The following is a 16142-nucleotide window of genomic DNA, read 5'->3' as shown; positions in this document are numbered from 1 at the left end:
TTGATCTACTATTTTATTTTATGCTTTCTCTATATTACATATTCCAAACATAAAAGACAAGCTATGTTTTACGTTGGTGTAACTACCCCTAGTTTACCTGAGATTTTCTCACAAATGTATTTCGTATTGTAATTTGTACATGGTACATCAAACCATTGATAAGCTGTTTGATATACATTCCATCCCATTGTGACGCAATTATGATCTTTTAGGTGATTTGGTTGACCATCTTCCCACATATTTGTTGTAAGTGATACATTGCTTCCATCATTCCACTGAAACTTATCTGTGTTTCCGATTCTTTTTGCTCCGATGTAAAACGAGTGAGGATAATCTAAACAAATAGTTAGTTTACAAATTACATTGCCAGGTGCATGAAATTTTTAAGTATTAATTGCGTGTAAAATGGAGAGACTTTTGCGAGGAACAAAAGGTTAAGAAATAACTAACCCACCTGTCAGGTTGATTTGTGACTTTAGAAACTCAAAGATTTCCGTAGTTTTAACTTTAGCTACATTAGCTTGCAACGCAGAACATCCCATTTCTGCTTCAGCATGTGAAGAGACTGGAGTCATTTCGATGGAATATTGGAATCCATTGAAGTTATGCCAAGTTTGGCCTCCAGCAGAAACAGATAAACACAATAAAACTAACAAAACTAACAATGACATGTTTGTTCTGCACTTCAATTAAACAAAATACAGATCATATTCTCAAGTCATGAATTTGGTTGGTAATGCAGCTAAAGTGTTCGGACTAATTAACAAAAAGCGAAATCTGGATACAAAGTGAAAATCCACCATTGCCAAGCGGTAGGATTAAAGATTAGTTCATCTTGTATGTTTTGAAAACTACTTATTCATAATCGTTGTTATACTCTTTAGCAATTATTACTTTCATCACTTAGTTACCCTTAACCGATGAATCAAAAAGTCACTTAAAGAACAGGTGACTATGGGTTAAGAATATCTCGCAAACTTCAATGGATATTGGGAAGAAGTTAAAACAAACCAATCCATTCACTGCGAACGTTAATGGAGTGAGATCTGAATAGAATTTAAATATTCCCAAAATGGCTCAGTTTGCAACATTAGTTTGAACTTTTAAGCATGACCAGTGACACGCACAGTCTCATTAATATATAACATGTGTTTGGTTTTCTTTTGGCAAAACACAGTTTTTCACTTTGATGATCAACAACAGGGGTCAATTAACATTTTCCATTGCAGGCCGGATAACATTGAAAATGACACGCGAGGTCCACATAGCTTTGTGTTTTCGATACTTTTAGCACAGATGAAAAAAGAGAAGGGTTCATCTGAAGCAGACATTCCAGAGTAAATTACAATGTATGTTAGTGTACACACAGCACTAAGTCGCATGCGTGCAATCAATATCTGATTATGTGTGTTTCAAACCACATATTAAGTGATTCATACAAACCTGAATTGTATTTTGACCATCGGAGTCTGGTTAATGTCGTCATAACTTTATGATGTCATTTTGCGATAAATCTTTACATGTACCAATTGCCTAAAATATCTGCTGCACTCAAACTTAATGGAAAATTTCATACTGGCTAAGAAATAACAAATGTGGATAAACATTACCTGTCAACTTTATAAATTTCTTCAAAATCTCAAAGATGTTAATATTTTGAACGTTAGCTACATTAGCTTACATTACAGAACATCCCATCTCTGCTTAATGATATGAAGTGACTGGAGTCATTTCGATTGAATATTGAAATCCATTAAAGTTATGCCAAGTTCGGTTTTCAGCAGAAACAGACAAACACAACATAAACAACAAACTTAACAGCGTCATATGTATAGTATACAAAGCACAACTATGACCAAAGCTAGTTATAATTGTTGACACCCGAATACTTATTTCTCTGGAATGCTCTGAAACTTCTCGACTTTTGGGCCTAAAGTGAAAAATTGCGTTCGCATTAACTGTCAACACATCTTGTTACTTTTGTCCTTACATTTTGAAAGTCTTCCAAAGCACTTTTTGCAACAATTTACACACCACCAACCGACTATTAATAGTGGTTACGTAGCACAAGAGAGGTGGCTATAGACTAAAAATTAGTTTCCTTACTTCGTTGTGTTTGTTTCGCAACCTGAACGGATCAATCCATTAATTCTCAAAGTTCATGGGGTGAAATTTAAATAAAATTTGAATTTTTTTAACATCGCGCAGTCTGCAATAGTACTTTGAACCTCTCTGCACCAGTAAAGATTTGCATGTAGATATAACGCTCTACTTGCACTATCAGTTCCCTTATATTTATTACATGTCTGTTTTGTTGTATGTTTTAACAATTTTTGTGGTAAAGTATTGATATGTCAATGTCATACCTATCATTGTCGAAAACTTATACACAGAAATTCTAACAAGTTCCTGTCTATACTGTTCATTGTATGTTTGTTGCGTGACTGACAAAATGTTTCTAAATATGCAAAACAGTTCACTTTTGGTAGTTAACCAACACAGATTCTATTGTGATCGATCTTAAGATATTGTTAAATTGTGTAAAAACAAAAATATACGTTTAAGAAACGGTCAAACCTTTTGAAACGCTTGCTAAATACCCGTCATAAAACATGCGATAAATCTACAGGAAAAAAACCAAGATGGGAATGTACATTAAATCTTAACCACAAAAATGCAAATAAACACAATACAGCAAAAAATACAGAAAGGATCTGAAATTTGGAATTAAGGTATCTCTAGAATGTTTTTGAAAGTTTTGCTAAACGTCCGTAAAAATACACACAATAAATCTGCAGGTACAAAAACTAAATCTCAGTTTTTTTTGTTCATTGCGGATTGTTGCCGCTTGCAAATTGATCGTGGACTTTCACATGTTGAGATAGTTGCAAAGTGTCGTAACTGACTTCATCCAATTGATTGTGATCGTATTTTCGAACATGTTTGTCGTCCATTGTCGTGAACCTTTGTTGATTGATTCGATTTTCTGACCTGGGCATAGACATCGCTGCTTTCCGCTGCTGGCTGTGCAACTTCGTCAACAATCATGTTTTGTTCCGTACTAGCTGATTTTCGATTTGGTGGCGTGTTGTTTGTTTCTTCGATTTGGTGATTTTCAACTATTAAAAATAAATTCAAAATTGTTGACTTGCATTTGTTATCTATGAATACAAAAAATTACGATTAATATGAACTAAAATCGAATAACCTACTAGTATTGATGGAGACACTCTCATTTGCATTTCTTACTGATCGTGCATTCCTACAAAAACGATGGAAATGACGACATTATGAAGAATATCCGGTCTATATGAGTATTTAGGCCCAAAGCATGCAGCAGTTTATATAATCATGCTGTTACCTTCTTTTACGTTGCACCGACGTCACAACTGCTATAACGATGCAGATTATGACGATAGCGACTCCAACGCTAGTAATGATGACTACTTCTCCAACTTTTGTTGCAACTAGAAACCCAAAATGTTTGTACAGTACCATAAATATGAACCACACATCTCCTTACCTTGAGTTGTGTGATCGATTGATGTCATCGTGACGACGGCTGGTTCAATGAATGGTGACATGGTAGTAGCGGTTTCTTCGGTAAATAGTGACATGGTAGTAGTAGTTCTAAAATCTTGGTTGACAAAACTTTATGGATTTTGGCGTGTTAAGCGAACTTTTTCTTGTATCATGAGATATCATGAGTATAAAAAGTTTACACCAACCATCAAACCATGCATTTCGACTGATGACTGTATCGTGCAATACATTATTTTTCTGAAACTTTTTATCCACCAAGAAATCCGTAGTTTCCAAAATATTTCAGATAATATTTTTGTTAACTTATATCTGATAAGGTTTGACATTAAATTTTGACTTGTTAGCACCTTTGTATTTATTTACAAAAACAAAATTTTCTCACCTGGATTAACCCTCTGGCAAATGTATCCCGAACTGTTTGATGTACAACTCACATCCATCCATTCGGAACGCGTGTTCAGCCCAGTGGTTGCATAACTTATTACAATACAATTTTCTTGTCCTCGAAAGTTATTTGGTTGTCCACTCGTCCACATGTTCTTTGGAACTAAAACATTACTTCCGTCATTCCATTGAAACTTACTTGTGTTTCCAACTCTTTTGGCACCAATATATACCCAATATAAGGTTTCTAAAGACAAACAAAAAGCATTCCGGTATACTGATAATAAAAATTATGTTATGTTCCGCGCTTAAAAATACAAACAAATATTTTTAATGTCTTAGAAGACGAAGCAAAAGCGAAAACAATACCTGATTGGTAACAAAATTTCTTCAAGAAGTTGTTAATCGCTGTAGTTTTAATGTTAGCTAGATTGGCTTGCAACGCAGAACATCTCATCTCAGCCTCAGCATATGAAGTTACTGGAGTCATTTCGATGGAATATTGAAATCCATTGAAGTTATGCCAAGTTCGGTTTTCAGCAGAAACAGATAAACACGAAAGGAGTAATAAAACCAACAACACCATGTATTTGTCCCTAAATACCTAAAAGTTCTCTTCATTGTATTATTACAGGCAGTTTCCAACTATTTGTGCTTGCGGCAACCGGTATTTCAATGGCGCGCGCTTTCATGAAATGCTTCAGTCATTGTGAAAGTATCAGCTAACTTTATTAGACAATTCCGAACAAAAAGTGGATAAATCTAGTTGAATCACTAAAACAAAAAACTAATTGTTTGGTCTTTGCATCAAGTTTTGCTGGTTTAATTGGAAACACGCTTTCTTTTGTAAATCGTTATGGTGACAATAAACAATAAACAGGAAAGCTTTGTGGTATTTAATCTCTGTATAGATTGAACTCAATTTTTCAACTAACAACTGTCTTCAATGTGATGAAATATCCTGACTTTTTAAAATATAATTACCAACCTGTTTCTAGCGGTTTCCGATCAAATCGTTCAAGTCAAGGAGAAAAGTTTAAGCCATTCTTTCGTGGTGTGATATTTGAATAAAATTTAAATATTTTCATCGACGCACAATTAAAGTTCACAACATTAGGTTAAACTTCGGTTCGAAGAAAAACTTTTTTCGGTAAAGGCAAATCCAATGACCTGCTCAGCTGTATTTACTACATGATGCTTCTTTCATGGCGTGTATTTGTTTCAGCAACAACACTAAACATTGTAATTACCTTATGGGTAATTAAATATAAAAAGATATGCAAATAAAGGACTTCTCTTTGCTGTTATGTTTTAAAAATAAATTCATTCTGTTCACAAGGTTAGGGTACATTAAAAGTAAGCCACATACAATGTAGCTGCAGCGCGTTTACCTTCTTTCCACCGAATGTGCCATCAACTTTGTCACGCGTCCCGACGTTGCACAGCGATTTCCGGCTATTTCCGAATTATTTTAGCGCAATTTTGCTGCTACAGTTTTGTCCAGCGAAATAAACTCAACTCAATTCAATAATGCATACTGTTTTATCCTATTTCTACTATCTTACAAACAATATCTTTCAGATGTTAATTTGAGCAAACAATATTTTACTTATGAATACATTTTTGGCAGAAGTATCCTGCTCTATATTCACATTACACACCACATTTGACCATTTGAAATGCGTATAGCGACCAATATTTTCGCATAATATTACAACACAATTTTGTTTTTACGCTGATCTTTGGTTTTTCATTTCCCAAATAGTTGCTGATATTGAAAAATCGCTGCCTTCATTGCACTTAAACTTACAACTGTCATCAATAAACCAATGTTTGCACCAATATGCGATTTCTTAAAGGTTACAAGCGTAGTTGTGGTTAAGTATACTATTTTCTGGAGATAAGTTACTTATTCCTTTCGTAAATGTTCCTACAAGTTCCAGCAAAGTAGCCAGCAATCCAGGATCTACCTGGCCGTTTTAAAGGATTTTCACACAGCTGCTAATTTCCGTAGTTTTGACACTAGCTTGCAACTGTGAAAAATTTATGTTTTAAAAATCTTTCTGTGGTAAAGTGTTGACGTGACATAACAGTTTTTCCAATAAATATCAACCGTCAATGTCATACCTTTTATTGTCGAAACGAAATTTTAACGATAACATGTTTATATACTGCTAATTACAAGTTCGTTACGCAAATAGCAGTATGCAAATACTTAATGCAAAACAGCTCACTTTCAGGGTTAACCAACACAGATTTCTTTATGATCGATTTTAAGATGTATATTTCCGATTACCGTGTTAAAACAAAAATATACTTTAGGAAACAGTCATGGACTTGGTATCGACTTTACACTAGTATAGGTGTCGCTAGGGTCATTTGGAAAAGGCTTGCTAAAAGCCGTGAAAAAACACACATAACAAATAGACAGATATAAAGACCAAGATTGGTTTGTACAATGGTACAATCTTAACCACAAAATGATACCAGATTAAGTAAACTTATACACAAGGCATTTAGTGCGACCGCTTTGCAATTTTTTCGACAATACATGGGACTTTGTTACTGCAAATATACACAATCATCATCACGTATGTAAACCAAATCTCAGTTCTTGTGTTTATTTGTCACGTCGTAATTCATCGTAGGGTGAATCCGATTCTTCATCAGCCCCATGTCTGTTATCATAGATATTAGTTGGATTGCTGCCGCTTGCAAATTGATCGTGGACTTCCACATGTTGAGATAGTTGCAAAGTGTCGTAACTGACTTCATCCAGTTGTGATCCCATTTTCGGACATGTGATTGTTCTCCATTGTCGTGAACCTTTGTTGATTGTTTCGACGTCCTGATATGAGCATAGATATCGCTGCTTCCCGCTACTGGTTGTGAAACGGTTTCTTGGCTTGATTCTCGAATTACGTCATAGTGGTTGACGTCATCGTTTTGATGACACGAGAACGGTTGTGTTGAATGGTTGGCCAAGCTGTTATCTTCAATTTGAGGGATGTTGTATGTTTCTTCGGGGTCAAATCCATCATCTGTTTTAACACATTTATTTTTTAATCTTCAATATTAATTAAACTGCATGACAAACTGTTTACACTTGTGTACACCAGGAAAGCGTACATATAAAATTTATTGTTTTCGTAACACAACCAAAGTTACAGTAACTGTTAAAAAAAGTGTCGCATTTTCTTACCCCCTGCGTTGTTATAAATCACTGCTACTTCATTAGACGCTTCGTTTTTCCTGCAAAAGTACACATGGGTAGAGTTTACTTGTTAAACAATACTTTTAAAAGGTGAATTAATAATGTCAGCATTAGTCACAATTGCATACAAATATGTTACCTTCTTTTATTGTGTGACCTCACAAAGACAATGACGATGCAGATTATGACTAATATGACGCATCCGCCTATTGTAGAAGCAATAATGGCTGTGTTGGCTTTTTCTGGAGCTGTAAAATCAGAAAATAAAACAATCTACCGTATGCGCGGTGCGTAAAGAAACCGGTTTCGTGGTAAATTCCGATTTTTAATTGAAAAAGTGTTTTAATCTGACCTGGTTCTGTGTTTTCTGTAGACGTTGATAAACTTCGTTGTTTAAATTTTTAATCTTTTGGGTGATTCAGAAGCTTGCGGAGAGTGTTGGTAGGTTGGATGCCATCCACTATGCCGATGTCGCGCAACATACGTCGTAAAATATCCGTTAGTTTCAGTGTGTTTGGAAGTGTTTCAAAAACCTCTGCTTTTGGATGGGTCACCTGCTTGTGGAAGCCGTTTGAGATGTGACGTTATTTTTCTGTATTCTTGTTTTTTGTCGAAACGCATTACATGAACTTATCCTCCAATGACGTCATGCAACTTTACCTTTACTAAACTTACAGAACACAGCTGTGTTTTTACACATTTATTTTCATGTAATTGATGACACGTTACAACTTTTATAGATAAAACAACCAATAGCACGAATAAAGGGAAGTGATAAAATAATCCAACAAAGCGGATATAAAGCTAGACAGGCCTTTGACCGAAAGTAATATAAGCTGAAACGGACTGCGACTTTCAACGGCGAGAACGTTTGCAAGTCCGTTGATCTTTCGAAAAAAAAAATTGTCCCATTTCTCAAATATCATTTGTTTGAATCTGTTTTTATAGAGTTTGTGGCCCAATTCTTAATTGCAAAAATTAAAGCTCGTTTTTTTTTCGGAATATCCAATTACATTTTTGTTTGTTCAAATGAGGGACGTTTTCAAAAACAAAATAATGCATAAAAATATATAAGTTTACTACATACTAAACTTTGCACTCGCAGAGGAACAGTTTGTGGCTATTACCACAGTGAAACTGCTAACACAGTTTAACACAATAAACTAATTAATTGAAGTTTGAAATCCCTTGAGGCATTTACATTACACCTACACGCTAACAGCCATCCAGTTCAGTACTTAACTAGTTATTGGATTACATTGAATAGCACGTATACACGATTTTTTATATATTACTCTTTAAGTAGTAAAGCTTAATGGAGAAACTATGAACACAGATGGGTTTTCATTTACATGATGTTTTAGTTTAATGTATCTTGAGACACATTTCAAGTGTTACCCGTAATAATACAAATTCGATCATATAAACAGTTAAGAAACAAAGTCAGGTTTTTAGTTAATTGTAAGCGGTTGCACTGCTTTCAACAGCGGGAAATAATCGCCTGCAGGCCCGCTAAGATTACAATGCAACTGTCGATGTCGATTGAATAATAAACACCAATGTTCAAAGCACGGCGAATGGTAGAGGAACAAACGAAGCAATAATTTGGTTACACTTTATTTGAAGATTGTTGAACACGTCGAGTAAAATACTTATTAAGAATTAAATGTTATGTAATCAGGACATCGATCTTGGCTGACGCAATAGGGATTGACGTCATCAGCTTGTGGTTGGGACGTGATTAATTGTACGGAGTTATTAACGCAGTTTGGTGAGTCTTTGTGTGTTTTAACATTTAGATGAGTTCCATCTAATCAAAACAAACACAGGTTTTACAAGAATATGCACTTTGTACCTGATTAGAAACTCGCTTTTATCGCCAAGATATAAACAAACAAAAAAAGGGTGATCGATACGCGCCTTCGAAGTACAGATTAAAGAAATGCACATTGAGGACTTAGAATATGCAATCAGGACCTTGTGAAATGGTGACGTAATAAGGACTGATGTCACCAAGTTGCTGTTGTGAATTTGGCGGTTGAGAGAAGATAGATCCATCATCTGTTTAACCCATTTATTACATAATCTTCAGACATTTTTATTAATCATATTGAATAACCAACTTTTTAGGTTTGTAAAAAGAATGACGAATTATAAACAACTACGTTAGAAAAGTGTACATATTACGTCACTTGTTTTCAAAACAAAACCGTTGTTATGTCTAGTATATAAGGAACTATGGTATTTCTTACCCCCTGCGTTGTTATAAATTACTGCTGCTTCATTAGAGGCTTTGCTTCTCCTGCGAAAGTAAACATAATTTTATTTTCTGCAAGTTCAAAAGATGCAGAAAAGAAAATTTTTAAAAAACAAACATAGGAAAACTAGCCTATCCTTGTAGGTAAAGTATACAATACTTTTAAAAGGTAAATTAATAATGGCAGTATTATTCTATTTTGCACACAAATATGTTACCTTCTATTATTGCGTGACTTAACAAAAACAATGGCGAGGCACATTATGACTAATATGACGCATCCGCCTATTATAGAAGCGATGAAGGCTATGTTGGCTTTTGCTGGAGCTGCAAAAACACAAAAACAATATTCTACTAGTGCGTCAAGAAATCGGTTTTAAGATAAATTTCGATTTTTAATTGAATAAGTGTTTTAATCTGATTTGGTTCTGTGTTTTCTGTAGACGTTGATAAGACTAAAGTAGTTGGTTTGCTTGATGGCACTTTAGCGGGAGCAGTAATACATAATTTTAAGGCTTTTTTGCTAAACTTTGAGGAAAAAGTCATCAAAGCAGTAATTTGTTTGCGGTGATTTCATAAAATATAAAACAACAACATTAACGCTTAGGGCCCTAAAGAAGAAAAAATGTAATGGTTCGAGACTGTTTGTGGCCCCTTTCAAAAACTAAACATATTTACATGGACCATCATTTCTATGAAATAAGAAATAGAAGATGCTGTAATCGCAAATTAGTAGCAACATATCTAGCTGTAAAGCAACAAAATAAATATGTACTGTTTTTATTTTTACATTTGATATTTATTGGCCCCTATAATGTTTATGGGTCCTGACGCGGCGCATCGGCTTTACCCTCTTTCGTGGGGCCTGTCAACGCTGTTAGAGTTTGTTATTTGTACGACGTCATTGGATTGCATTTATTAACACTTTGAACACCTGCATGTGTTTATCTTTGTTCCATCATTTTTTTAACGTAATATTTGTAACTCGTATTTCAAATTTTAACTCGCAATATTACTTTTTCTCACCTGTAATGATTTTCTCACAAATGTATCTCGAGCTGTGTCTTGTACATGGTACGTCATGCCATCGATATTGTACTTGGTTTACAGAATAACTTTTGTAACCCATTGTAACGCAATCATCCTTTCCGTATCTGTTATTTGGTTGCCCACTGTACCACATGGTTGTAGTTAGAGAAACATCACTTCCATCATTCCACCGAAACTTATTTGTGTTTCCGATTCTTTTTGCACCGATGTAAAACGAGTAAGGGTAATCTAAAAGAGTCAAGACCTGCTTAGTTTAGTATTTGCTAAAATAACTTATGTAATAACTTTACATAACAAGAAATAGTCAGCTGACAACAGCAATGGATAACTTCAAATACAAATAAAGGTAAAGTCTGTATTTTAGTAAAAATGTAAAAAAATGCTAATCTTTACCACTTGTAAAATAATTATCACATTGTGGTCATTACAACTTATTTGACGTCATTATTAGTAAATTACGTTGATGTGGAAAAAAGAATTGAACATACCGTTCAGATTGATACGTGACTTTAAAAACTCAAAGATATCGATAGTTTTGACGTTAGCTACATTCGCTTGCAACGCAGAACAATTCCTCTCTGCTTCAGCATATGAAGTGACTGGAGTCATTTCAATGGAATATTGAGATCCATCAAAGTTGTGCCAAGTGCGTCCTTCAGCATAAACAGAAAAACATGACATAATCAAAAACATTAAGAACGACATGTTTGTTCTGCAAAATCATGTAAAAATATTTAAGACACAGTTTTGTTAGAGTACTTTGAAAGCCGTTATGAAAAGAATGAGAATGTAACACAGCCAAATAAACAGAATCGGCAGTTAATGCAAACCATGTAAGAACACATATAACGTTGAATATTAAAAGCGCCAAAAAAATTGACCGGTAAATGTAAACATGTTTACATGCTAACTACAAACTACCCGTAAAAACACAATTTAAACTTTCCTGCACAACAACAAACACAAACGACTAACTGACTTGCTTCCCCGAAACACAGAAACTACAATGCAGAAGTTTTATGGAAATGACGTGCGACACTTTTGTTACTTGTCATGAACAAAAGACAATCCTATTATTTTGATTGAGCATGTGTGCTGTTTATTTATCATTTTCAGATTTTATTGAAGACCTGTCTTAATGGGACCAATTAAATTGAAATGACTTACTTAAATGCTCAAATTCGTTGGCAACCTTGACTTTGGATGTCAAAATGTGCTTTTATAAAAGTGCATGAACATTAAATCACGTGACTTCATGCCAATTTCTCGAATCAACCACCGCGCATATCAATAAAACCAAGAAAATAATGGAATTCATATTGTATTTAAGTTTATCTGTGAAACAAATCAAACCTTTGTGCCTTATTTCTCAATACAGTACAGTTTTTTTATGTTACGGGATATGTGCTGTTTATGTTGCTATTGGGTCTTTGATTTTTATATCTGCAAGTGGAATAGACTCATTACAGCTTAAGTTCTATTGCTTAAAAACGCCGCTTATCAGAATTTCACTTACTTTGGGGCTTGTTACTTACACGATCTTGCTTAATTTTATAAATATGCAACAAATGTTAATGTTTTGAATTATTTGTACGTTTTGTAATCATCGCATCTGTTGATCGCATAGAGTTCGTTCCGACAACCCGTTTTAGACACACCAACTTGTGTTTGTTTTGCATAAGCGCGTGTTCTATCAACCTCAACACGACACAATTCGTTTGAAATGAATTGCCTAGACCTTCGAGCCTTTAGTTTCGTGCAACAACAAACGCTCGATTAATTAATATCCGGAAAGTTTTTTTGCAAATTCTACGAGGAAGTAATAAGAATAGATTGAAGTTTCCAATGACTTGGAACATTAGCGGATATTGCGTAAACGATGCGACGCACGCTCTACTATTACACCTATACAGTTAATGGCTTAAAACCTGACTACCTAACTCGTTACCAGATCACACGTTACCGGCAAAGAGAAGTACATGTTCTGATACACTGTTATTACATTAGGCCATTAGGGTTACCACATCGGAGTGAACAAAATTGCTGACAGTTTCAAAAAAATATTTTTGGCATAACCAAACCCACACTGTATTGTGTATTATAGCATATTGTTACATTCTATGAGCTAAAATAAAAACTAAGCAGTTGGTTTTGTACATGAAGCTAACAATGCTTGTAGTACATAAGCTATAACTTCGAGAAATAGGATCTGTAGAGTGCCTGTATCCTAATCTCAGTTGTTGAAATAAAACATTAAGGACCAGTTGAAGCTAAACATTGACCATACTTCCCGAATATGACTTGTAAACATGGCGCGGACACGTAGGGAAAACGTGGCGTTTAGGTTTTGGACAATGCAATTCTCCTGTATATAATTTATGCCTTATGCTTGCATAAATAATGCTTTTATGTAACCGTATTTTTTTGCCAAGCTTTGGAAAAAAATGTCATCCAAGCAGTTATTTGTTTCCGTTTATTTCAAAAAATTACAACAACATTAACGCTTTGGGCCTTAAAGAGGAAAAAATGTAATGGTACGAGACTGTTTGTGGCCCCTTTCAAAAACTAAACATATTTATATGGACCATCATTTCTATGAAAATAGAAAAGAAGATGCTGTAATCGCAAATTAGTAGCAACATATCTAGCTGTAAATCAACAAAATAAATATGCACTGTTTTTATTTTTACATTTGATATTTATTGGCCCCTATAATGTTTATGGATCCTGACGCGGCGCATCGGCTTTACCCTCTTTCGTGGGGCCTGTCAACGCTGTTAGAGTTTGTTATTTGTACGACGTCATTGGATTGCATTTATTAACACTTTGAACACCTGCATGTGTTTATCTTTGTTCCATCATTTTTTTAACGTAATATTTGTAACTCGTATTTCAAATTTTAACTCGCAATATTACTTTTTCTCACCTGTAATGATTTTCTCACAAATGTATCTCGAGCTGTGTCTTGTACATGGTACGTCATGCCATCGATATTGTACTTGGTTTACAGAATAACTTTCGTAACCCATTGTAACGCAATCATCCTTTCCGTATCTGTTATTTGGTTGCCCACTGTACCACATGGTTGTAGTTAGAGAAACATCACTTCCATCATTCCACCGAAACTTATTTGTGTTTCCGATTCTTTTTGCACCGATGTAAAACGAGTAAGGGTAATCTAAAAGAGTCAAGACCTGCTTAGTTTAGTATTTGCTAAAATAACTTATGTAATAACTTTACATAACAATAAATAGTTAGCTGACAACAGCAATGCATAACTTCAAATACAAATAAAGGTAAAGTCCCTTTTTCAGTAAAAATGTAAAAAAATGCTAATCTTTACCACTTAAGTGTAAAATAATTATCATATTGTGGTCAATACAACCTATTTGACGTCATTATTAGTAAATTACGTTGACAAATAAAAACGTTCGAAGTATTGTTTAACTCACAAAAATTAATCCAAACTAATTTATTTCCGTTTTCGTTCTACTATGTGGAAAACAGAATTGAACATACCTTTCAGATTGATATGCGACTTCAAAAACTCAAAGATTTCTATAGTTTTGACGTTAGCTACATTCGCTTGCAACGCAGCACATTTCCTCTCTGCTTCAGCATATGAAGTAACTGGAGTCTTTACGAAGGAATATTGAAATCCATTAAAGTTATGCCAAGTACGTCCTTCAGCATAAACAGAAAAACATGACATAAACAAAAACATTAAGAACGGCATGTTTGTTCTGCAAAATCATGTAAAAATATTTAAGACACAGTTTTGTTAGAGTACTTTGAAAGCCGTTATGAAAAGAATGAGAATGTAACACAGCCAAATAAACAGAATCGGCAGTTAATGCAAACCATGTAAGAACACATATAACGTTGAATATTAAAAGCGCCAAAAAAGTTGACCGGTAAATGTAAACATGTTTACATGCTTACTACAAACTACCCGTAAAAACACAATTTAAACTTTCCTGAAGAAGTTTATTTGTGAAACAAAACAAACCTTTGTCCCTTATTTCTCAATACAGTAGAGTTATTTTATGTTACGGGATATGTGCTGTTTATGTTGCTATTGGGTCTTTGATTTTTATATCTGCAAGTGGAATAGACTCATTACAGCTTAAGTTCTACGGCTTAAAAACGCCGCTTATCAGAATTTCACCAACTATGGGGCTTGTTACTCCCACGATCTTGCTTAATTTTATACATATGCAACTAATGTTAATGTTTCAAATTATTTGTACGTTTTGTAATCATCTCATCTGTTGATCGCATAGAGTTCGTTCCGACAACCCGTTTTAGACACACCAACTTGTGTTTGTTTTACATAAGCGCGTGTTCTATCAACCTCAACACGACACAATTCGTTTGAAATGAATTGCCTAGACCTTCGAGCCTTCAGTTTCGTGCAACAACAAACGCTCGATTAATTAATATCGGGAAAGTTTTTTTGCAAATTCTACGAGGAAGTAATAAGAATAGATTGAAGTTTCCAATGACTTGGAACATTAGCGGATATTGCGTAAACGATGCGACGCACGCTCTACTGTTACACCTATACAGTTAATGGCTTACAACCTGACTACCTAACTCGTTACCAGATTACACGTTACCGGCAAAGAGAAGTACATGTTCTGATACACTGTTATTGCATTAGGCCATTAGGGTTACTACATCGGAGTGAACAGAATTGCTGACAGTTTCCAAAAAATATTTTTGGCATAACCAAATCCGCACTGTATTGTGTATTATAGCATATTGTTACATTCTATGAGCTAAAATAAAAACTAAGCAGTTGGTTTTGTACATGAAGCTAACAATGCTTGTAGTACATAAGCTATAACTTTGGATCTGAGAAATAGGATCTGTAGAGTGCCTGTATCCTAAACTCAGTTGTTGAAATAAAACATTTTAAGAACCAGTTGAAGCTAAACCTTGACCATCCTTCCCGAATATGACTTGCAAACATAGCGCGGACACGTAGGGACAAGGTGGCTTTTAGGTTTTGGACAATGCAATTCTCCTGTATATAATTTATGCCTTATGCCTGCATAAATAATGCTTCCATGTAAGTAGACTATTATCAAAATTTGTCCCCCTTTGCCAAATTCTACTGGCGCCGATGATTGCCAAATTAATCTTTCTGCACATCATCAAACCTTGCCAACTAGCTTCATGCAATGACCGATAATGGTATGGCATATTAAACAGCACTTAAATTTTTTTAGCTGTTACCGGTTAACAAATGTTGTAAACGAACACCCACGTTGATTAGTAAAAATAGCACATCGTTCGTCTGATAATGGGACGTGACACAGTATAAAACTGGTAACGGAGATGCGTCATTGCTTAAATTCGTTGCATGGTAAACAGGTTCCTAATAGACAGGCAATATATGAGGATAGTGCAAAGAACTTTCGGCCAATCTCTAATAATAACGTGTACGTTTCAGAGTTTCAAGCTGTATGGGGCTATTCGGTTCAGGGTTTACGTACCTTTACGCTATGCTCATGACGCCTAAACCAAGCTTACATGTGCAACCCGCTTCTGCGATTTTCGGTACTTACTTAATAACATGCTCGACGTTTGCCAAATAACATGCTCGAAGTTATTTTTATCTCTGAACAATTGTCGATGACCATAAATCACAACATAAGTTTATTGATATACATACTTTGGATATGGAAA

At 34.7% G+C, this 16142-nt stretch overlaps 1 protein-coding gene, 1 long non-coding RNA gene and 1 pseudogene across 3 annotated transcripts; all 3 read right to left on the bottom strand.

Annotated features, from left to right (window-relative positions):
* Positions 1–2716: 2716 nt before the first annotated feature.
* Positions 2717–4082, bottom strand: LOC145225209 (uncharacterized). Its single transcript, XM_080091898.1, has 5 exons — positions 3926–4082; positions 3524–3637; positions 3362–3467; positions 3213–3262; positions 2717–3119 (listed from the first exon to the last, which is right to left on the bottom strand). Exons 1-5 carry the CDS (start codon positions 4077–4079, stop codon positions 2908–2910), a joined length of 636 nt encoding a protein of 211 aa, XP_079948024.1. The 5' UTR covers positions 4080–4082; the 3' UTR covers positions 2717–2907.
* A 1986-nt stretch (positions 4083–6068) lies between these two features.
* On the bottom strand, positions 6069–11153 carry LOC145225212 (uncharacterized; annotated as a pseudogene). The gene is made up of 5 exons (XR_013859827.1): positions 10937–11153; positions 10425–10676; positions 7281–7389; positions 7130–7179; positions 6069–6968 (listed from the first exon to the last, which is right to left on the bottom strand). The product of XR_013859827.1 is annotated as an uncharacterized LOC145225212 (transcript).
* On the bottom strand, positions 8554–9445 carry LOC145225213 (uncharacterized). The gene is made up of 2 exons (XR_013859828.1): positions 9394–9445; positions 8554–9202 (listed from the first exon to the last, which is right to left on the bottom strand). It is a non-coding gene; the product is annotated as an uncharacterized LOC145225213 (long non-coding RNA).
* Positions 11154–16142: the final 4989 nt, after the last annotated feature.

The sequence above is a fragment of the Phallusia mammillata genome, chromosome 4, assembly GCF_965637545.1.
Source record: "Phallusia mammillata chromosome 4, kaPhaMamm4.hap1.1, whole genome shotgun sequence".
Classification (NCBI taxonomy): domain Eukaryota; kingdom Metazoa; phylum Chordata; class Ascidiacea; order Phlebobranchia; family Ascidiidae; genus Phallusia; species Phallusia mammillata.
Note: the sequence above shows the minus strand (reverse complement) of the source record. Positions and strands in the feature narration are given on the sequence as shown.